The sequence below is a fragment of the Polypterus senegalus genome, chromosome 11 (assembly GCF_016835505.1).
Source record: "Polypterus senegalus isolate Bchr_013 chromosome 11, ASM1683550v1, whole genome shotgun sequence".
NCBI lineage: Eukaryota > Metazoa > Chordata > Cladistia > Polypteriformes > Polypteridae > Polypterus > Polypterus senegalus.
The window spans coordinates 161,359,947-161,383,895 of NC_053164.1; the positions used below are offsets into that span (position 1 = coordinate 161,359,947).

The following is a 23,949-nucleotide window of genomic DNA, read 5'->3' on the forward strand; positions in this document are numbered from 1 at the left end:
TGAATAACACTGAGAAAACCTTGAACAACAGAGAAAACTAACAGTGCAATAGTTCCCGCTATAGCACTACCAACCGCTGGCTAAAGGCACTTGTATAGCGCTACCAACCGCTGGCTAAAAGCACTTTTTTTAATGAGTTTTAAGCACAGCGAAAAAAATGAACATTTGAAAAAAATCCATAATTTAATAAACCACCAAGAAAAATAACATTGCAACAATGCATGCTACAAACAGATTGCTGGAAACAGAAGTGAAAACAAAATCAAGCCCAGTGCATTCTTTAACTGCCTTCCTACCTTAATGCGTCCAGCTCTCTCTCGCGCTGCCTGTGTGTTTGCGTACATCTCTCGCGCTGCCTCTGTGTGTCGCGCTCTCTCTCTCGCGCTGCCTGTGTGTGTGTGTCGTGCTCTCTCTCTCACGCTGCCTGTGTGTGTGTGCGTCTGTCTTTCTGTCGTGCTGCCTGTGTGTGTGTGTGTGTCACGCTCTCTCTTTCTTGCTCGCAGGCAGGTAGTCAATTACGTGGGAGACGTGCCGAGTTCCGCAGCAGCTGCATTTATGAATACGCTAAGCACTGGCCTTCATCAGCGAATATTTACTTTATATCGGCAGGCACTCAATTACGTGGGAGGCGTGATGACGTGGGACGCAACTCCACCTCACATGGCGACCGACCTCCAGGCTATAGCCATATACAGCATATGGACAAAAGTAGGTTCCAGTTATGACCAATACGCGTAGAATTTCAAAATGAAACCTGCCTAACTTTTGTAAGTAAGCTGTAAGGAATGAGCCTGCCAAATTTCAGCATTCTACCTACACGGGAAGTTGGAGAATTAGTGATGTGTGAGTCAGTAATTGAGTGAGTGAGTCAGTCAGTCAGTGAGGGCTTTGTCTTTTATTAGTATAGATATATACAGTGCATCCGGAAAGTATTCACAGCGCATCACTTCTTCCACATGTTGTCATGTTACAGCCTTATTCCAAAATGGTTTAATTTCTTTTTTTCCCTCAGAATTCTACACACAACATCCCATAATGACAACGTGAAAAAAGTTTACTTGAGGTTTTTGCAAACTTATTAAAAATAAAAAAACAATTAGAAATCACATGTACATAAGTATTCACAGCCTTTGCCATGAAGCTCAAAATTGAGCTCAGGTGAATCCCGTTTCCCCTGATCATCCTTGAGATGTTTCTGCAGCTTAAATGGAGTCCACCTGTGGTAAATTCAGTTGATTGGACATGATTTGGAACGGCACACACCTGTCTATATAAGGTCCCACAGTTGACAGTTCATGTCAGAGCACAAACCAAGTATGAAGTCAAAGGAACTGTCTGTAGACCTCCGAGACAGGATTGTCTCGAAGGCAAAAATCTGGGGAAGGTTACAGAAAAATTTCTGCTGCTTTGAATGTCCCAATGAGCACAGTGACCTCCATCATCCGTTAGTGGAAGAAGTTCGAAACCACCAGAACTCTTCCTAGAGGTGAACGGCCATCTAAACAGAACGATCGGGGGAGAAGGGCCTTGGTCAGGGAGGTGACCAAGAACCTGATGGTCATTCTGTCAGAGCTCCAAAGGTCCTCTGTGGAGAGAGGAGAACCTTCCAGAAGGAAAACCATCTCTGCAGCAATCCCCCAATCAGGCTTGTATGGTAGAGTGGCCAGACGGGAGCCACTTCTTAGTAAAAGGTACATGGCAACCCGCCTGGACTTTGCCAAAAGGCACCTGAAGGACACTCAGACCATGAGAAACAAAATTCTCTGGTCTGATGAGACAAAGACTGAACCTCTTTGGTGTGAATGCCAGGCGTCATGTTTGGAGGAAACCAGGCACCGCTCATCACCAGGCCAATACCATCCCTACAGTGAAGCATGATGGGGGCAGCATCATGCTGTGGGGATGTTTTTCAGCGGCAGGAACTGGGAGACTAGTCACGGTAAAGGAAAAGATGACTGCAGCAATGTACAGAGACATCCTGAATGAAAACCTGCTCCAGAGCGCTCTTGACCAAAAGAGTGGCTTCAGGACAACTCTGTGAATGTCCTCGAGTGGCCCAGCCAGAGCCCAGACTTGAATCCGATTGGCCAAGGATAGGTGTGCCAAGCTTGTGGCATCATACTCAAAAAGACTTGAGGCTGTAATTGCTGCCAAAGGTGCATTGACAAAGTATTGAGCAAAGGCTGTGAATACTTACGTACATGTGATTTCTCATTTTTTTTTATTTTTAATAAATTTGCAAAAACCTCAAGTAAACCAATTTGGAATAAGGCTGTAACATAACAAAATGTGGAAAAAGCTGTGAATACTTTCCAGATGCACTCTGTATGTGTGTGTGTGTATATATATTATATATATATTATATATTATATATATATATATATATATTAGATAGATAGATATATATATATATATATATATATATATATATATATATATACTGCTCAAAAAGAATTAAAGGAACACTTTTTAATCAGAGTATAGCATAAAGTCAGTGAAACTTATGGGATATTAATCTGGTCAGTTAAGTAGCAGAGGGGGTTGTTAATCAGTTTCAGCTGCTGTGGTGTTAATGAAATTAACAACAGATGCACTAGAGGGGCAACAATGAGATGATCCCCAAAACAGGAATGGTTTAACAGGTGGAGGCCACTGACATTTTTCCCTCCTCATCTTTTCTGACTGTTTCTTCACTAGTTTTGCATTTGGCTACAGTCAGTGTCACTACTGGTAGCACGAGGTGATACCTGACCCTACAGAGGTTGCACAGGTAGTCCAACTTCTCCAGGATGGCACATCAATACGTGTCATTGCCAGAAGGTTTGCTGTGTCTCCCTGCACAGTCTCAAGGGCATGGAGGAGATTCTAGGAGACAAGCAGTTACTCTATGAGAGCTGAAGAGTGCCATAGAAGGTCCATAACCCATCAGCAGGACCAGTATCTGCTCCTTTGGGCAAGGAGGAACAGGATGAGCACTGCCATAGCCCTACAAAATGACCTCCAGCAGGCCACTGGTGTGAATGTCTCTGACCAAACAATCAGAAACAGACTTCATGAGGGTTGCCTGAGGGCCCAAACGTCTACTGTGCCCTGTGCTCACTGCACAGCACCGGGGAGCTCAATTGGCATTTGCCATAGAATACCAGAATTGGCAGGTCCACCACTGGCATCCTGTGCTTTTCACAGATGAGAGCAGGTTCACCCTGAGTATATGTGAAAGACGTGAAAGGGTCAGGAGAAGCTGTGGAGAATATTATGCTGCCTGTAACATCGTATAGCATGACTGGTTTGGTGGTGGGTCAGTTATGATCTTAGTCGCTCCATGGATATGCCTCCCACAGACCTCTACAGGCTAGACAAAGACACCTTGACTGCCATTAGGTATCAGGATGAAATCCTTGGACCCATTGTCAGACCCTACGCTGGTGCAGTAGGTCCTGGTTTCCTCCTAATGCATGACAATGCCCGGCCTCATGTGGCAAGAGTATGCAGGCAGTACCTGGCGGATGAAAGAATTGAAACAATTGAATGGCCTTCATGATCCCCTGACTTAAACCAAATAGAACATCTGTGGGACATTATGTTTCGGTCCATTAGGCGCCGCCAGGTTGCTCCTCAGACTGTACAACAGCTCAGGGATGCCCTCATACAGATCTGGGAGGAAATGCCACAAGACACCATCCGTCGTCTCATTAGGAGCATGCCCCGACGTTGTCAAGCATGCATACAAGCTCGTGGGGCCACACAAGATACTGAAAAGCATTTTGAGTAGCAGAAATTAAGTTTTTGAAAAATGAACTAGCCTGCCACATCTTCATTTCACTCTGATTTTAGGGTGTCTACACAATTGAGCCCTCTGTAGGCAGAAAACTTTGATTTCCATTAAAAGACTTGGCATCCTTTTGTTCCTAGGACATTGCCCTGTCGTTATCTGTATAGATATCCAACTTCATATTGAGATCTGATGTATCTAATGTGTTTCTTTAAAGTGTTCCTTTAATTTTTGTGAGCAGTGTGTGTGTGTATATATATATATATATATATATATATATATATATATATATATATATATATACACATACACACTCACATAATCCTCTCTCTCTATTTTATATATATATATATATATATATATATATATATACACACACACACACACACTCACATAATCCTCTCTCTCTATTTTATATATATATATACACATACACACACACAGTAATACCTCCTCGACATGGGGTTATGCTCCAGAACCCCCGCGATAGGTGAAAATCCAAGTAGAAACCATATGTTTGTATGGTTATTTTATATATTTTAAGCCCTTAGAAATTCTCCCACACTGTTTATAAATATTCTCCGCACAGTTATACAGTAAACCCTTGTTTATCGCGGTTTATCCGCTCCAGACAGATAAATGTATTTCCACGAAGTAGGATTCTTTATTTATAAATCTAATATTTTCGCAGTTGTAAACAGGTTTTCAATGCTCTGACCTTCTAAATGCGTTTTTAACATTATTAGAGCCCTCTAGACATGGAATAATAGTTTCAATAGTTAGTTTAATAATAATTTAGTCAAAAGTTTAAACTGTGCTCCATGACAAGACAGAGATGACAGTTCCATCTCACAATTAAAAGAATGCAAACATATCTTCCTCTTCAAAGGAGTGCCGTCAGGAGCAGAGAATGTCAGAGAGAGAGAAAAATAAACAATCAAAAATCAATAGGGCTGTTAGAGCTTTTAAGTGTGCGAAGCACTGCACGGGAAGCATATCGTATATCATTGAGGAGTTTTATTTAATATGTAATAGGTGCTCTGATTGGGTAGCTTCTCAGCCATCCACCAATAGCGTCCCTTGTATGAAATCAACTGGGCAAACAAACTGAGGAAGCATGTACCATAAATTAAAAGACCCATTGTCCCAGAAACCAAGAAACCAGCAAAAAATTCGTGATACATATTTAGATATGCTTACATTTAAAATTCGCGATGGATTGAAGCCGTGAAAGTCGAAGCGCGATATAGCGAGGGATCACTGTGTATCTATAATAATAAAAGGCAAAGCCCTCACTGACTGACTGACTGACTGACTCATCACTAATTCTCCAACTTCCCATATAGGTAGAAAGCTGAAATTTGGCAGGCTTATTCCTTATAGCTTACTTATTCATTGTAACAAATTGCAAATCACTCCTAAAAATTTAGGCAACTTTACATCCTTTGAGGCATTCATTTTAAATATTAAAACAGATTCCAACACAATTATAGTGCTAGTCTACAGACCACCAGGGCCATATTCATTGTTCATGACTGAATTTAGCAACCTTCTGTCTGATTTGGCTATAAATTATGATCACGTAGTTCTGATGGGGGATTTTAATGTACACATTGATGTGGAAACTGACACTTTTAGCAAATGTTTTACTTATTTGTTAAATTCAGTAGGATTTTGTCAGATTGTCAAAGGTCCAACTCATAATCATAACCATACATTAGATTTAATTATAACTTACAAAGTTGAAATTCAAAATTTAAATATTACTCCATTAAATGTAGTTATTTCCATCACTTCTTAATTACGTTTGATTTAGTTCTGCCCATGCCAGCACTCGCAGATTAAAACAAAGACAGTGCGACATCTAGATTGTAATTCTGCTTCAAAATTTATAGATACCTTGAGTAAGTCGAGTGTAATTGTGGAAAACCATTTAGATCAGTTAACATCAAATGTAAACGTGGAAAACAATTTAGATCAGCTAATATCACATTATAATGTGACCTTGAGAGATGCTCTGGACACAGTGGCTCCCCTAAAACAAAAGTGATCAAAGCACATAGAAACTCTCCCTGGTTTAATGAAAACACTCGAGCTCTTAAATTAGAGTGTCGAAAACTGGAGCAGATGGAGAACAACAAAGCTACATGTCTTTCAAATTGCATGGACAGAGAGTGTAATAAATATAAAAAGCCCTCTTTAAAGCTCGCTCAGAATACTATTCTACATTAATAGATAGCAATAATAAAAATCCTAGGGTACTTTTTAGAGCAGTGGCTAAATTAACAAATGGGAATTCAGATCAACAGTGCAAAATACCAACAGATATTAGCAGTACAGACTTTATGAACTTCTTCAATGAGAAAATTAAAAATATAAGATCCCAGATCTCAGCATCACAGTACAAACCAAATACTAGCTTAGCAGACCCTGCTCACATTGCATTCAGCACTTTAATAATTTTAATCCTGTAACTCACCAGGAAGTCTTAACTTTAATTACTAAAATGAAGCCCACTACTTGTTCCCTAGATCCAGTGCCAACAAAACTAGTAAAAGTGCAATGGATGTTCTTGCAGCACCTATTCTAACCATTATCAATAGTTCATTACTGCATGGCACGTACCTGATGCACTAAAAGTGTCAGTCATTAAACCTTTACTTAAAAAGTCAGACCTAGACCCACACATACTAAATAACTATAGGCCTATTTCAAATTTACCATTTCTCTCTAAAATACTAGAGAAAGTAGTCGCCAGTCAGCTTCAGTCACACCTTACGCATTACAATTTATTTGAGAAATTCCAGTCTGGCTTTCGACTGGTCATAGTACAGAAACGCACTAACACGGGTTGTAAATGACATTCTGATATCCTCTGATGAAGGAAATTCCACTGTAATTATGTTGTTGGACTTAAGTGCAGCATTTGACACCATTGACCATTCTATTTTACTGCACAGGCTAGAAAACGATGTTGGGCTTACAGGCCCCGTGCTCGCTTGGTTCAGTTCTTATTTATCAAATCGATTCCAGTATGTACAGAAATGTGCAGACAGTACTCCATCATTATACACAGAAGTTCAATATGGTGTCCCAGGGCTCAGTACTGGGACCTTTACTGTTTTCACTTTACATGCTTCCACTGGGATCTCTCATTAGGAAACATAATGTTAATTTTCACGTATGCAGATGACACCCAGTTATACCTTTCATTTAAATCAAATGAAGTTTCTCCGATGTTGTCTTTAATTAGTTGTGTTAGTGAATTAAAGGAATGGATGAATGAGAACTACTTGTCTTTAAATACAGATAAAACAGAGATGTTAATTGTTGAGGGAATGACGCTGATCACAGCAATATTTTGTCGCCATTTAACTCAGTTGGAATCCCAATTAATTTTACTGAATCAGCCCGCAATCTAGGAGTTATCTTTGACTCTAGCATGTCATTTAAAGCATATTACAAAGTCGTCCAAAACATGTTTTTCCATCTTAAAAATGTTAGGAAATTAAGCGCTTTCTAAATAAACAGGATTGTGAGAAATTAATTCATGCATTTATCTCTAGTAGGATTGACTACTGCAATGCGGTGTTCACTGGCTGTTCAAACTGTTCTCTATACAGCCTCCAGTTAATCCAAAATGCGCTGCAAGAATTATTACAAGAACAAGAAAATATGAACACATAACCCCAGTTCTTAAATCTTTACACTGGCTCCCAGTTAAGTTTAGGGCAGATTTCAAAATCCTCCTTTTAACATACAAAGCATTAAATGGCCAAGGTCCGGCTTACTTGTCTGAACTTATCATGACTTACAAACCTGAGCGCACATTAAGATCTCAAGATGCCGGTCTGCTTAGGATTCCAAGGATTAATAAAATAACAGTGGGAGGTCGAGCTTTTAGTTACAGGGCCCCTAAACTGTGGAATGGTCTTCCTGCTTCCATAAGAGATGCCCCTTCAGTCTCAGCCTTTAAATCCCGGCTGAAGACTCACTACTTCAGTTTAGCATATCCTGACTAGAGCTGCTGATTAACTGTACATACTGCATCTCTGTTGTTAGTCATTAGCACTATAACATAAGTAACATGATAATTATATTTGAATACTAACCCTCACCTATTCTGTTTCTTTTCTCGGTACCCAAATGTGGCATTGGTGCCACGCCCACCTGCCAAGTTGTTTGCCTGCCTATGGTAAAGTCATCCCTGATGGAGGATCACAGGAATCATGGGAAAGAGGGGTCCTTTCATAGGAGCAACGTTTCAGCCGTGGCATGGCCAAATGGGGAGGCAGCTAGATGGATGAGGTCTCCAGGACTCTAAAAATATCCAAACCTAATTATGTCATATCATCTACTGTTAAACCGTATTCTAAAATTTTATTATTATGCTGTATTAAGGAATTGTTCTGTTCTGTGTATTGTATTGTATTGACCCCCTACTTTTGACACCCACTGCACGCCCAACCTACCTGGAAAGGGGTCTCTTTGAACTGCCTTTCCCGAGGTTTCTTCCATTTTTCCCTACAAGGTTTTATTGGGAGTTTTTCCTTGTCTTCTCAGAGAGTCAAGGCTGGGGGGCTGTCAAAAGGCAGGGCCTGTTAAAGCCCATTGCGGCACTTCCTGTGTGATTTTGGGCTATACAAAAATAAACTGTATTGTATTGTATTGTACTTACAAAAGTTAAGCAGGTTTCATTTCGAAATTCTACACGTAACGGTCATAACGATCGATAACGGTCGACAATGTCCACCATGTTGAACTTTCTTATTTATGGCCCCATCTTCACAAAATTTGGTAGGCGGCTTCCCTGTGCTAACCGAAACCAATGTACATACTTATTTCGGTGGTATGACGCCACTGTCAGCCGCCACATTGAATTTTCCAACATCACTAATTCTCCAACTTCCTGTATGGGTAGAAGGCTGAAATTTGGTACTTATTTCAGTGGAATGATGCCACTGTCGGCCGCCATATTGAACTTTTAACAGAAACCGATATCCGTACTTATTTCGTTGGTATGACACCACTGTCGGCCGCCATATTGAACTTTCCAACGTCACTAATTCTCCAACTTCCCGTATGGGTTGAAGGCTGAAATTTGGCAGGCTCATTCCTTACAGCTTACTTACAAAAGTTAAGCAGGTTTTATTTTGAAATTCTACGCGTAATGGTCATAACGGTCAACAACGTCCGCCATGTTTAACTTTCTTATTTATGGCCCCATCTTCTCGAAATTTGGTAGGCGGCTTCCCTGCACTAACCGAATCCAATGTACGTACTTATTTCGGTGGTATGATGCCACTGTCGGCCACCATATTAAACTTTTCAACAGTCTTTGTTACTTATGGGCCCATCTTCAAGAAATTTGGTACACGGGTTCCCAACGCCAACTGAATCCTACTTACGTACATATATACGTCCATAGCCTGCAACTCGGCATCAGGTGAGGCGGCGCGGTCCCCATCCCAACGCCTCCCACGTTGTTGGCTGCCTGCCTATATAAGGCCGTCCGTCGCTCCAGTCTCTACATTCCCTTCCTTGCTTCGCCACAGGCTTCACGTCTCCCTACTGATAACTACAGCCTTTTTATTTAATCCACGGCTTCTCCGCTGTTTTATTGTTTGTTTATTATAATTATAGTTATTGTATAGGTATTTTACACTTACTTTACATTGCTCAGGTACCCATTTCCTTTATCATTCCAACCCCCATTACCATGTCTATCGAGATGATCACTATCGATCAAAGAACTATCACTTGCTGAGTTGTTTCCATGCCCGGAGATACCACCTACCTTTTCCATTTTCTTTGTTACATATTGCACGGCCATATCAGGCTCACTCTTGATATCCAGAGGAACATTGTGTCTTATGTATAGAATGACTGGGACAGGTTCAAGGTGTGGACTGATGACAGTACAGGAGATAATTATACTACACAGGAGCACTATAAGAGTGAAATGCTTAAGCTCTTCACCTATGGTTCTGCATGTGAGTTGATGGCTGCCGCTGAATTGTTTGGTTGTCGCTTTCAAGTGTACCGAAATGGCCAAATATTTTACACCTTTCGACAACTGCCAATGCCTCTTAAACATCATCATCAGTAGTGGACACTTTGAGGTTTATGAATGTTTAAACTCTCAAAAGCTGGATGTGATTTTATCGCTGAAACCGGTTGTGTGCTTACAACGCTTGACAGATGCCGAATGTCACTTCAACACAACAAGTCCTGCAAATACTAACGTAATTGAAACAAACCATGAAACTCAAACCGATTATGACAGCAGCAATTCAAGCTGTGAGATTTGAGACAAGATTACTGTTCACATGGCCAACTGTAAGTTGCATGCTCAAGAGTAAGCTCAGCGCACAGCTTGGTCATAATACAACCGGAGGGCCGAACTGACAACATGGTATACAAAGAGATCCTTAACAAATAATTATTGGCATATTTTCCTCAGTTTAAAAGGTTAAATTTTCTTCTTAATAAAAATTTTAATGCAGTACTCTCGCTTCAGTAAGCTGGTATTTTGCTAGTATATATATATATAAAATATAAAATATATATATATATATATATAAAATATATATATATATATAAAATATATATATATATAAAATATATATATATATATATATAAAAATATATATATATATATATAAAAATATATATATATATATAAAAATATATATATATATATATAAAAATATATATATATATATATATATATATATATATATATAAAATATATATATATTTTGTGAACTGGGACCCGGACACAGGCAGACGGACAACATAGTTCCACCACACACCGCTTATTATACAACAATATTCACAAATTGTGCTCACGTCACCCCCAGTGCCTCTTGCACCGTTCCCCCAACTGTCCAGGCCACACAAGTCCAATGCCTTTCTCCTGGCCGCCTCCCGTCCTCTCTCCCGCTCTTTCCTCTTCCACCCGACATTCACTGCTGACTGGAGGGAGACGACCCCTTATATGGGAACCCGGATGGGCTCCAGCTGCTTCCCGGCAATCAGTCATAGCCACACCCCAGTGTGGCGGAAGTGCCGGGTTGCGCACCCGAAGCCGTCCGGTGTCCCCTGTCGTCTTCCCAGCACTTCCTGGTGTGGCGGAAGTGCTGGGGTCTAGGGATATGCAGGCATTGGGGCGCTGCCTGCCGGTGGCCACGGGTCCTTACAGGGCTGGGCTTCCAAGCCCTTTACCCGCAGCCCCCTACATAACCAGGACGGACGCCCCCTCACGGTCTGGAGGAGGCACAAGCCCTCCTCCGGTCCTCCTGGGCGTCCTGGGACCACAATATATATAAAATAAAATGTAGTATATAAATTATTAAACAGTAAAACATGTAAGAAGTAAAGATACATTGAGCAGTACTGGAGTGCTTTCGGGTAAAGTACATTTTAAATGTGCTATAACACAACAGATAAAGTAGCACTAACAGCAGCTTAAATGTATTTGGATTATCTCTCGGTAGAAGATCCCTTGTGAAAGGTGCTACACGACCACTGTGGTATATAAATTACATTTTCTATGCGATCCTGCAAATTTCTGCCTGACAACCTTGCACTACGTGCCTGTGATTTAAGAGAAAAATTATTCTGAAAAATGTGGACACTGCCCTTCTGTGCTTAACGGGCAGAAGGTCCAAACAATTCCCAAGTCCAAAACTTAACATGAGGAGGGTGCGAGGGTAAAATGAATCGGGAAACGCTGATCAATGTAATCGGTGTACCAGGAAATCATGCATTGACAGAAGTTCCCCTTTGCTTGGAATTGAAAGTGTGATTAAATGCATTATTTTTTAACACGTTATGGAGCACATGCATCAAAGCCTCTCAGCTGTGCTTGTGCTAAGAAAAGGAAACATTTTAAAAATAACGTAACACGATTGTCAATGTAACCTTTTGTAAGTATTGCCTGGAGGATTCAGCGTAGAGAAACTCTAGAGACAGCGTGTGTATTAACTTGTGGATTTTTCTGTGAGTATTTGGTAGCAGCGTCGCAAAGTCACTTCTTGACTGCGTTAGCTGCGGAGCTCAGCTCAGAGCGAAATGAGGTAAATGGGAGGGGAGATGATGACGTGACTCCCCCACCCGCCTTAACTGTCAATCCTCCCACAAACACAGTCTCTCGGAATTTGCATAAGCACAGCCCTTCACCTGCAATTTTAACTTAGTTACAAAGTGATCAAAACTCGCTTATATACTGCGCCCTCTCATTAAATTTGTATCCCGCATTACCCGTGGGCATGACAAACGCCAGCGGCAGCCTGTCAATGAACTTAATTTAAACTTTAGGTTTACACCATGCTTTGTTTCCGAAGTAGCAGCACTCATGAATATGGTTGTATATGTCACTCGCTCGCTTCTTATTGTTTCGCTGCCTTCTCAATTATATAATGCATGTTTTTTTCAGCGCTTTTTGGAGCTCTTCCTGGTTTTCTACGTACTGCGTTGACAGTTCACGTGATTATGTGAGAGGCGTGATGATGTCACACGAAACTCCGCCCCCACAGCTTTCGAGCTCAACTCCATTACAGTATATGGAGAAAAATAGCATCCAGTTATGACCATTACGCGTAGAATTTCGAAATGAAACCTGCCCAATTTCTGTAAGGAAGCTGTAAGGAATTAGCCTGCCAAATTTCAGCCTTCTACCTACACGGGAAGTTGGAGAATTAGTGATGAGTCAGTGAGTGAGTGAGTCAGTCAGTGCTTTGCCTTTTATTAGTATAGATACAGTTAGGTCCATAAATAGTTGGACAGAGACAACTTTTTTCTAATTTTGGTTCTGTACATTACCATAATGAACTTTAAATGAAACAACTCAGATGCAGTTGAAGTGTAGACTTTCAGCTTTAATTCAGTGGGTTGAACAAAAAGACTGCATAAATATGTGAGGGAACTAAAGTATTTTTTTAACACAATCCCTTTATTTCAGGGACTCAAAAGTAATTGGACAAATTAAATAACTGGAAATAAAATGTTCATTTCTAATACTTGGTTGAAAACCCTTTGCTGGCAAGGACAGCCTGAAGTCTTGAACTCATGGATATCACCAGATGCTGGGTTTCCTCTTTTTTAATGCTCTGCCAGGCCTTTACTGCAGCAGTTTTCAGTTGCTGTTTGTTTGTGGGCCTTTTTGTCCGAAGTTTAGTCTTCAACAAGTGAAATGCATGCTCAATTGAGGTAAGACCAGGTGACTGACTTGGCCATTCAAAAATTTTCCATTTCTTTGCTTTAATAAACTCCTGGGTTGCTTTGGCTGTATGTTTTGGGTCATTGTCCATCTGCATCATGAAACGCCACCCAATCAATTTGACTGCATTTAGCTGGATTTGAGCAGACAGTATGTCTCTGAATACCTCAGAATTCATTTGGCTGCTTCTGTCCTGTGTCACATTATCAATAAACACTAGGGATTAATAAAGTATCTATCTTGTGTCCCAGTGCCACTGGCAACCATGCATGCCCAAGCCATCACACCGTGTTTTACAGACGATGTGGAATGCTTTGGATAATGAGCTGTTCCACGCCTTCTCCATACTTTTTCTTGCCATCAATCTGGTAGAGGTTGATCTTGGTTTCATCTGTCCAAAGAATGTTTTTTCAGAACTGTTCTGGCTTTTTTTAGATGCTCTTTAGCAAATTCCAATCTAGCCTTTCTATTCTTGAGGCTTATGAGTGGCTTGCACCTTGCAGTACACCCTCTGTATTTACTGTCATGCAGCCTTCTCTTTATGGTAGACTTGGATACGCCTACCCCCGGAGAGTGTTGTTCACTTGGTTGGCTTTTGTTAAGGGGTATCTCCTCACCATGGAAATGATTCTGTGATCATCCACCACCGTTTCTTCTGTGGACGTCCAGGTCTTTTTGTGTTGCTGAGTTCACCAGTGCTTGCTTTCTTTCTCAGGATGTACCTAACTGTAGAGTTTGCCACCCGTAATATTGCAGCAATTTCTCGGATGGTTTTTTTTCTGTTTTCGCAGCTTAAGGATGGCTTCTTTCACCTGCATGGAGAGCTCCTTTGACCGCATGTTGTCTGTTCACAGCAAAATTTTCCACATGTAAGCACCACACCTCAAATCAACTCCAGGCCTTTTATATGCTTAACTGATAATGACATAACTATGGACTTGCCCACACCTGCTCATGAAACAGTCTTTGAGTCAACTGTCCAATTACTTTTGAGCCCCTGAAATGAAGGCATTGTGTTAAAAAAAATGCTTTAGTTGCCTCATATTTTTATGCAATCGTTTTGTTCACACCACTGAATTAAAGCTGAGAGTCTGCACTTCAACTGCATCTGAGTTGTTTCATTTAAAATGCATTGTGGTAATGTACAGAACCAAAAGTTGTCTCTGTCCAAATATTTATGGACCTAACTGTATATCAGTACCTGTGACTTCGATGATCACATCACTTTTTATGACCAATTCATGCAGTAAACCAGATAATTCCAAAGGGTTCACATACTTTTTACTTTGACTGTATACACATAGACAGACAGTTTTTTTTTTATTAGAGGTAGGAATGTTATTAGGGATATTTGGTGTTACAGGATAATGGAGGTATAGAAACACGTGAAAGTTTAAAAATCTATTTAACATAAAATCTGCCACTGTTTAAAAGGAAAATATGATCATGTTAAACAACTTCTAAAGTATGATGCATTAATGGTAATATATGTGTTTAATCTCTTACGTCACAAACATTATCATAAGCTTATGAGAACTATACCGCAACACTGTAAATGATGACCAGAACAATTTGTTAAGTTAAAATTTCAAAGATTATTTCATTGCCAACTTATTTTAAGCTTCAAGTTTCTGATATGAAGTAGTGATATTAAAAAAGAGAGCAAAAATAAATTTTAAATCATCTAAATTTTTGTTAATATTACATTTTAATTGCACTAGTAAATGATTCATTTTTATGAAACTGCAGATTTCTACATTTGAATTATATGGAATTGTGTCTTACTTGCTTGAGGTCTGTATGCTCAGGAATTTGTAGTAGCTCGATCTGTTTTTCTTCTGCTTGAACAATAAATGCTTCTTTTATATCTTCTGTAGTGCACTTATTAAGTGGAACAGGGACTGCCTGTTTAACAAAATGTAACATATTACATTTCACATAAACAAATTTTCCTCAGAACACTTAATTTCTACCTTTTTCTACCTTAAAAATTTTAGATGCACCATCACAGTATCAGCATTAGCAAATAAACAAGAAAAAAGAATCCTAAATTAATGAAATAGATGTTGATTTATTAATATTAAATGGAAAGTTTGGTAGGTTTATTTTAGGCTTTTTGTTTTCTAAGCATCCTGTGACCATAAAACATTAGGACTGGCTATATTTCACATGGCAAATACATACATACCATGTTTGTGCAGAAAAAAATCAACTTGAGAAATACCAAAAATTATCCTTTAAACTTTACTCACTACAAGCACATCTGGTTATCTGATTTGATATTATGGATTCTACAATAAACAAACACTGTAATTTTGAACTGTGTACCAAACTAGACTTGTTCATATGCTGTATATATTCCCAGAATACAAAACATAATGTAAAAATGCAAGGGAGTAAGATAAAACTTCTGTCCATCTTTTGTAATTAAAAAAAAAAAAAAAATTCTACACTACATAGAAATCATATTCAGTAAGAGTTCTTTTTTCAAAATAAATGACTGTGTCTAATGTTAATAGTTTATAAAGTATTATACTAGTAGAAATAAAAAGAGTTAAAATCATCACCATCATAATTTTCTTTGCTCTTATCACAATGACAAGAATAAACATGTCACCCTATCCTCACCAACTTCTTCGAACAGCACCTAGCAAATTCCCAGGCCATCTGAAAGTTATACTCCCTCCAGTGTTTCTTGGATCTATCTGGAAGAAAACCAAGACCTCAAAAATGTAGGTCTCATTTCTCTCAGGACAGTATCATATACAGGTACAGCTGGGAATCTTTGCAGTGCATGCTAGAAATCAAAGCCTGATAAACCCAAGAGGGCATGGCTCTCTAAAACGACAGATGCAATTTTGTTAATTAAAATCATTAATCACAATTAATACTTTCACAATTAACACCTATCCACAACATCATTCTTTTGGTGACTACCTTAAGCCTATTATAACATGAAGAAGTGTACACTGTAGAACAAAGTGGCATCATTCATTTTTCCTTGGCATTAGATATTTGAATAAGTGTAGCTCACAGACCTGAGCAGCATTCTCTGACTGTCAACGTTTCATCAAATTCCTAACTCCACCAAAGTGAAATTCCTTGGGTCACTAAAACAACTTTCTGTGAAACTGCTACACTTGTCCTATCCATTGGTATCCAACATCTAAAACTATACACCATGATGTTTTTGCCAACATATGACAGATTTTTAGGTGCTTTGGTCTGAGAACAGAAAACCATAAACCACTTTTACTTATCTTGATGGACAAAATTGTGCACCACTTTTGAACCAAAAGCTTGAACTTGACTGCAACAAAAAAAAACAATATCAAAATTTCCATTCCTTCTTTAATGATCCAATGTCAGCACAATCTCCCTGAAGTCTGCTCTCTGTAGCTAACTGCCTACTGCCTCAGGTGAGGCCTGCAACAAAAGCAACCAATACCAGACACTAGCAGAGTAAGACTGTCTGATTTATTGCATTGAGTCCTGCCACACTAAAGGAAAGCAGAGTGAACACAAGCACGAGAGACTGTGAAAGCAAAGCATTTGTCTTACTTAATATGAAGTCAACTGATCACTAACTTTCAGCTGTCATAAAGTAACTTGTGCAAGAGAGAATAACAACAATAGTAAATGCAATACAGTTAGACACTGCAAAGTGCCACTAAACCAACACCTGAACAACAGAACACAAAGTACACTCTCCTACACGTGCCAATGAAATCACTTCTGAGGGCCTGAAACATTAGGACAAATCATTATCTATAACTTTTGGGACGGCAGGAGTCAAGCTAGTACTAAGTATCACTACTGCTTTGTACTCATGGTTTCGAAGCGAATACGGCTTATTACCTTGTAGCTAAGATAATGCCAGCAAATGTATCGGCATATGTACTTCTGATTGCTGGGATTATGTACAATGACAGTAATACCCTGTGTGTCCACTAAATCCTTAACTTTTAAAGGTTGTTTGTATCAAGGTAAAGCAAAAGTTCACTCATGAAAGAGTATACTCCTTTTGTTGGCCGCCACCCACACTGGAAGATTCAAAATTTATAATGCTTCATGTACACATGCTCTCACAAAAGCTCTGGGAGAAAAAGAAAACTCCAGCTATATTTAAACTATACAGTCAAAAGAAGGGTTTTTAACCAGATGATGATTTACCAATTTAACCAACTTATACATAAGTTACAATACCAGAAAAAGAAATCAAGTTGTGCAATCATATACTTGCATATAAGCAACTTCAATAATCTTGGTGTTATTCAGGCTAGGTGCACTGGCAATGCTAAATTGGCCCCTAGTATATGTATTCACCCTTTAGATTTCATAAAAATAGTTAATCCTATTACATTGGGGAAATAACTATTTATTTATTAAGTATGTATACAGGAGCACCTTGTTTAAATAACCTTATTTAACATAAATAATGTGCAAATACCTGCAGTCATCATGAAACCACAAATACATAGAATTAACTACTATTCCTTTATATATATATATATATATATATATATATATATATATATATATATATATATATATATATATATATATATATATATAAATAAATAAATAAATAAACACATTTCAGTGGTTCAGTTAGAAGCAGACTGTGCTTCTGCTCTGTTCTGTTTCAGTTCCACCAGCTCTGGGTGATACTCATCACAAAGTACATTAAAGGAGGAGAGGAAAAAAAAAAAAAAAATTGATTTTACTTGTTCCTTGGATTCAGGCCTTGCTGATGAGCAACTTCACAATCATGTTTAAAATTAAAAGAGTAATATATTGGTGGCATATTGAGATAAAGCTGATGAAGAATTTATATCTTTTCTGGTAGAGAGCGAGAGAGGGGTTAGGAGTATGCTCTGATGCAGCAATATTAAATTGATATTATGTGCTCATGCTACTCTTTCTTCAATAATGTTACAGTGTTGTTTTGTGTTACATAAAATATGAGACAATTAGACTAAACAACATTTTCCACATGCAGCTATTAAGGTGCCAATTCAAACATTTGTGCAATTATTTTATACTACCAATAAACCCTCTTTTCTGCACACATTAACAACAGGAAAAATACTGACCAAATAAACAAAGTAGTTATGAGAACAGAAAGGTGGCAAAAAAGGTAATAATAGTAGTAATAATAGTAAAAGCCTATCAAATAACATCATCTGTGATATAACACACACACAAATTATATTGAGCATCTGGACAGACAGGAAGACTGAAAGAGAAGGCAGAATATCAGGAGAAGTTAAAAGCCTTCCTGAACAGATGAGTTTAAGGGGTTTTTTTTTTTTGGTTTTTTTTTTTTTTAAAGAATGATCTAATTAATGAGGAATGTCATTCTAAAGTCTGGCACTATGCAGCTAAAGGCCCTGTTACTCACAGAGTGCAGATTAGTGCAGGGCATAATAAGATTGCCAGAATTAGAGGACCTTAGTGGGTGAACAGGAGCATAGTGATGGAGAAGGTCACTGGTGCAGTCAGGCCATTTAAAGCTTTGTAGGTTATTAATAGAGTTTTATATTAGTCCTGTAAGACAAAGGAAGCCAGTGGAGGTGAAGCAGGATGGGTGTTACAGTATGTGCTCGTTGTTGTTGCTAGTTCATGTAAAATGACTCTTGCAGCAGAGTCTTCATTCAACTGGAATTGTGATACAACATTAGAAGTGGCACCTGCCAGCAGGGAGTTACAATAATCGATGTTGGATGCGATAAAAACATGGATAAGTTTCTCAGCATTAGAAAAGTAGAGGAATGAGTGAACACAGGATATGTTAACAGAGGTGAATGTAGGAAAGTTTCTTCATGTGGTTTATGTGACAGAATAAGAAAGGAAGGAATCAAAAATAACCCCAAGATTCCTTGCATCAGAAGGAGGCCTGATGAGATCATCATCAAGAGTGACTGAGAAGGAGCACATTTTCTTAAATTGTGCTTTAGTGCCAATTTGCAGGAGTTCCGTTTTGCTGTAATTTAGTTTTAAAGAATTCCACTCCATCAAGATTTTTATTTAACTGGAGCAAGTTGTGAGCTGAGAAATCCCTAATGAAGCTTCACTTTTAACATTGAAATAGAGTTGAGTATCATCTGCACAAAAACGATAACCTAGTCCATGGCTACGAATGACATTTCCAAATGGGAGCATATAAATACAGAAGAGCCAGCCCTGAGGAACTCCTTCGGTGTCTGGTGCGGAGCTGGATCTTCTATTGCCAAGACTAACAGATTCTTGCCTGTCAGTCAGATAAGACTTAAACCACTGGAGGGCAGTGCCAGAGATACCTAGCATGTTCTCCATTCTGAACAGCAGAATATAACGTCTGACAGTGTCAAATGCTGCATTAAGTTCGCACTGAATTAATATACTGGTTTACCCAGAGTCTGCTGCCTAAGCAAATCATTGGTTACCCATAGCAGGGTTGTTTCACAGCTATGCTAAACCCTGAAACCAGACTGAAAGGGTTTCATAAAATTATTAGAAGTTCGGTAGTTGGTGAGTTGAGAGGCTACTACACACTCAAGAACTTTTGACAAAAAAGGAAAGTGAGAAATAGAGGAAAATTGTTGAGACTGTCAGCATTAAGACCAGACTCTTAACACTGGTGTTACAGAAGAGATTTTAAAAGTGGCTGGGACAAAGCCAGAGTCAAGAGATGTATTTATTACTGTCATAACAGATGGGATTATGGCATGAAGGCAAGATTTAAGAAGTGTGATGGGGATGGGGTCCAGTATTTGGCCTTACCTTACAAAGTAGGTTGTTAACAAATGCAGATGTGACTGATGAAAATTTAGAAAAAGATCTGGTTGAAGTGGCAAGACAAGGAAAGTTATAAAAGGATGATGGATTTATGTTAGTTGAATTATTTAGATCTTTTATTTTACTGTAGAAGTGGACTTCAGTACTCATATTCAGTTGAGGAGGCAATTGAGCCAGATGTAGGATGACGTAGTTTATTAACTACAGATAAGAAAAAGCTTGGGTTATCATGGTCACTTTCTATCAATCTGCCATAATGTGTGTTCTTGGCTGCAGTTAATGCATCACTGTAAGCCCATTTATGGTTAGAGGAAGCCTGTACATGCATGTTGGGGCCAGACTTGCGCGACATTTTCTGAAGGCTTTGGCCAGCTGCTTTCATAGACTGTAACTCTGAATTGTACCATGGAGCTGGGCCCTTAAAGGAAACCTTATGCTTTAAAAGAGCCGTTTTATCAATTGCTGAAAGAAGGGCTGTGTTATACCTGTAGTTATCAACAAGACTATGTACTTTTGATGGAATAGGTGAAGACAGAAAAAGATTAGAAATTGAACTAGCAAGGACAGAAGGGCAGATATTTTTAAGGTTTCTGAATGAAATTTGATGTTTACAATTAAAAGGAACAAGAGTCAAAGTAGGCTTCGTATCTCATACAAACATTGATGTAATAAAGTATACTTAAGAGTAAATGAGTAATGTGTTGCTTGGAGTAGGCTAATTATGATGTATATGTTACCGGCAAAGTTTGAAATCCGGCATTCTATAGAATGCCTAGGCATTGTATATAATGCCCAAAACTAGCCGACAATGTATGAAACGATTCATATTTCACACATTTCCTAGGCATTCTATAGAATGCCGAATGAGAAACCAGCAAAGTATGAAATACATCTCCGATTCGTTTCGAATATCAAGTGGCAAGGCACGGGACTTTTAACGCGTGTCCTCAGGCTTAGAATTTGTCAGTTGCACTTTGCGTTTTGTTCGGGAGTGTCAAAATACGCAATTTTACTTAAATTTGTTCAACAAAAAATTGTTTTTTTTTTACTGTGCTCCATGACGGTGATTCGCACAATATATTGGCAGTTGTAATGAGTGTGACAGAGGATGGTTTCTACCGACTTGGAACTTCTGAAGGAATTTTAAAACAAGTATATGCGAGATCACAATTCACTTTATGCCCTAAGAACTTGCTTAGAATTGAAGATATTCCTGACCATGAAATTCCTCTCCGGTCAGTTGCAATTGCTCAGTCCAGTGGAAGCAGCCAAGGATTCGTCAAATGTATGTGTAAAACAAAGTGCTAAAATATGAAATGTCTTTATGAAAATGTAATGAAATGTAATTCAAAATGTCATTCAAGCCTATCATGTTGCAACAAATAGGTTAATTTTAATTTCTTATTTTTTATATGAAAATTTTGTTTCCCTTAATAAGAAAGGCATAAATTTTGTTTTGTACAACTTTCATTTTTCTTTACGTATTTTGAATATTTTTTAATGGCACTCTCATTATTTTTTTCAGAAAAACATTTGTATTTTTGAGGAATGCACGTCATTTATATAATAGCCTTATCAGGACCTTTTTTCATACTTTGCCTAAACAGCATTTGTCATTCTATAGAATGCCTAGGTATTATATACAATGCCTAGGGAATGTGTGTAAAAATTCTCATATTTCATACATTGCCTAAAAACGCCGGGCATTATATACAATGCCTAGGTATTCTATGGAAAGCCGGCTTTTCATACTTTGCCAGTAACATATATATGATATTGCAAGGGTTAGTGTGCTTCACTTCATCAGTTCAGTCCTAATCAACACACAAGGGAAGGATTCTGATCTATCCGAGTGTTCACAGTTTTTAAACACCAAGTATGTTAATGTGAACTTCATGAAGTCACCTTGTCTTTCATGGTTTCAGTGAAGTACTATGTGGTGTCATTACTTCAATTCTTTTATTAGCATAGATAACACAGTTCAGTATAAAATAATTTTCCTTAAAAAAAACTTGTTTTCATTACCATTTACAATTTAAAAGAATACAAATGGAATGATCATACTAATAATAATCAATCATTTTGTCAGGAAAAAAGTACCCATAATGTACACTTTTAACCAAATTGACTGTGCGTATTCATTCAAAGGGCTGGGTATCTTGACCAGAATAATTTTCAGCCTTGCACCCTGATCTTGTCAGTTTTTCAAAATGGTTAAATGCAGGAGGCAAGAAATAATTAGAGATGAGTGGATGGAAACCTACAAAGTTTAACTTCTGTTATCACTGCCATTAATAGGTCCCATTCAGAGATGATAAAGGAAAATCCACATGGACAAATGGAGAATGTGAAATTCAACATGGATGACAACAAAAAAAAAAAGCATGAGTGAAGTTGTCAAAAGTGCCAACCACTATGCTACCCTGCCCTTAGTGAATTAGTACTGAATGAAAGAAAGCATAGTTAATTTTTGAGACTTTGTAACCTTTATGAAAAAGAACAAATAAATTATTGGTCAAATTAATAAATAATTAATTTGACCTTTCTTAGTTTTTCAACATTTCTTGTACAGTGTTATTCCCAATATACATTAAATTCTATCACAAACTAGCCTGCCCATAAACAAGTAAAACAGCCTGCTCCCATTTAGACTTTTTCTGACAAGAAATCAGTGTTAAATGACGGGAAAGTGTTAAATGAAGGAAACTGTCATTAGCTTGTCATGATCATATTAGTAAATGTCTAGGTTTTAAGATATATAGATATATATATATATATATATAGATATATATAGATATATATAGATCTATATATATATATATATATATATATAGAGATATATATATATATATATATATATATATATATATATATATATATATATATATATAGATAGATAGATAGATAGATAGATAGATAGATAGATAGATAGATAGATAGATAGATAGATAGATATTTATTTTTTTTTTTAAATCCGACCCCCAAAGGTCATGTGAAAAGAATTAGTTATGGGCTACTTTGAACAACTCTTGATTTGTTTGATTTAATTTGTTGACTTATTGCCCTTTTTGTTGTTTTTTTTGTTGTTGATAAAAAGGAGAACCTTATGCTGGCTGTAGCACAGAGTATACAATCTTGCATTTGTTGTTTGAAAACAAAGTACAGGTAAAGTCTACGCTCGCCTTGGAGATCAATTGTCATTTTTTCCAGTAGTATGCAATGGAGATCAGATCTTCAGAGAAAAGTGTGATCAGTAAAAAATGATACGGAGGTCGGTCCTATTCATGTCATAGGAGTGACATAACAAAGGAGTGGAACCTCAGATATAATTTTGAAAGGAGTGATAACCATCTAACCAACCATCCAAGTGGTAGGTGAGGCGACAACGATTTTTTTGTTAATCGTACTTTCAGTTGTGTGTGGTAGGTGACTCGTTATATCACTTCAATAAAATGTCACTCCTTTAATACAGTATTTAGTTATGTCATTTCTTTGTTATGTCACTCCTTCGATACAGACCCATGGAGGTACGACACAAAGGATTACATTACTTCCAGAACCACTGTTTTGCATCCAAAACCTCTTACCTCTTTCCCCTAACCAGTGCTTTTCCCTTTCTTGTGTGCATAGGTTTCTATGTGCTGATATGAAAGTGCTAACTAAGCACTAAGAAATTAAAATATAATTTCCCATTTTCTGTTTCTTTTCCTTGTTATCATAAACTGATGAATGCAGAGACATCTTGCAATAAAACGATTTGAGTTTGTATGGCAATCACCACCTATTAGGCCACAACTATCTGACAAAACTGCTTTTATTCATTCAATACATTCTGGACATATTCAGGACTGATATCTGTGTATGCTCATATTTGATAAGGATGACTCACAAATTAAAAAAAAAACACACAAAAAAAAAAAAAAAACAGATAAGGGCATAAATTACAATAGAGTCACTTATATCCATGGTATATAAACAGCATTATTTAATGTAGCCAAGTGCTTGATCAATAAAGTCAGAAGAGAAATATCAAATACAAAAGAATTGCGAACTGGCTGGAATATTTTTCTTCTTCTACAAGCCAAAAGGGCTCATATGCAGGTAATAGCTCTGCAGGCATGCTATACATAGATAAAGTTTTACATACAGTACTAGCTCTGTACAGCAAATTTGT

At 38.0% G+C, this 23,949-nt stretch overlaps 1 protein-coding gene across 1 annotated transcript in view; it reads right to left on the reverse strand.

The window, feature by feature from the left end:
* cwf19l1 (CWF19 like cell cycle control factor 1) overlaps positions 1-23,949 on the reverse strand; it is a 182,593-nt gene that overhangs the window by 32,622 nt on the left and 126,022 nt on the right. The window contains exon 12 of the mRNA XM_039769980.1: positions 14,781-14,900. Coding sequence (XP_039625914.1) covers positions 14,781-14,900 — 120 coding nt within the window. The remainder of the gene's footprint in view (positions 1-14,780; positions 14,901-23,949) is intronic.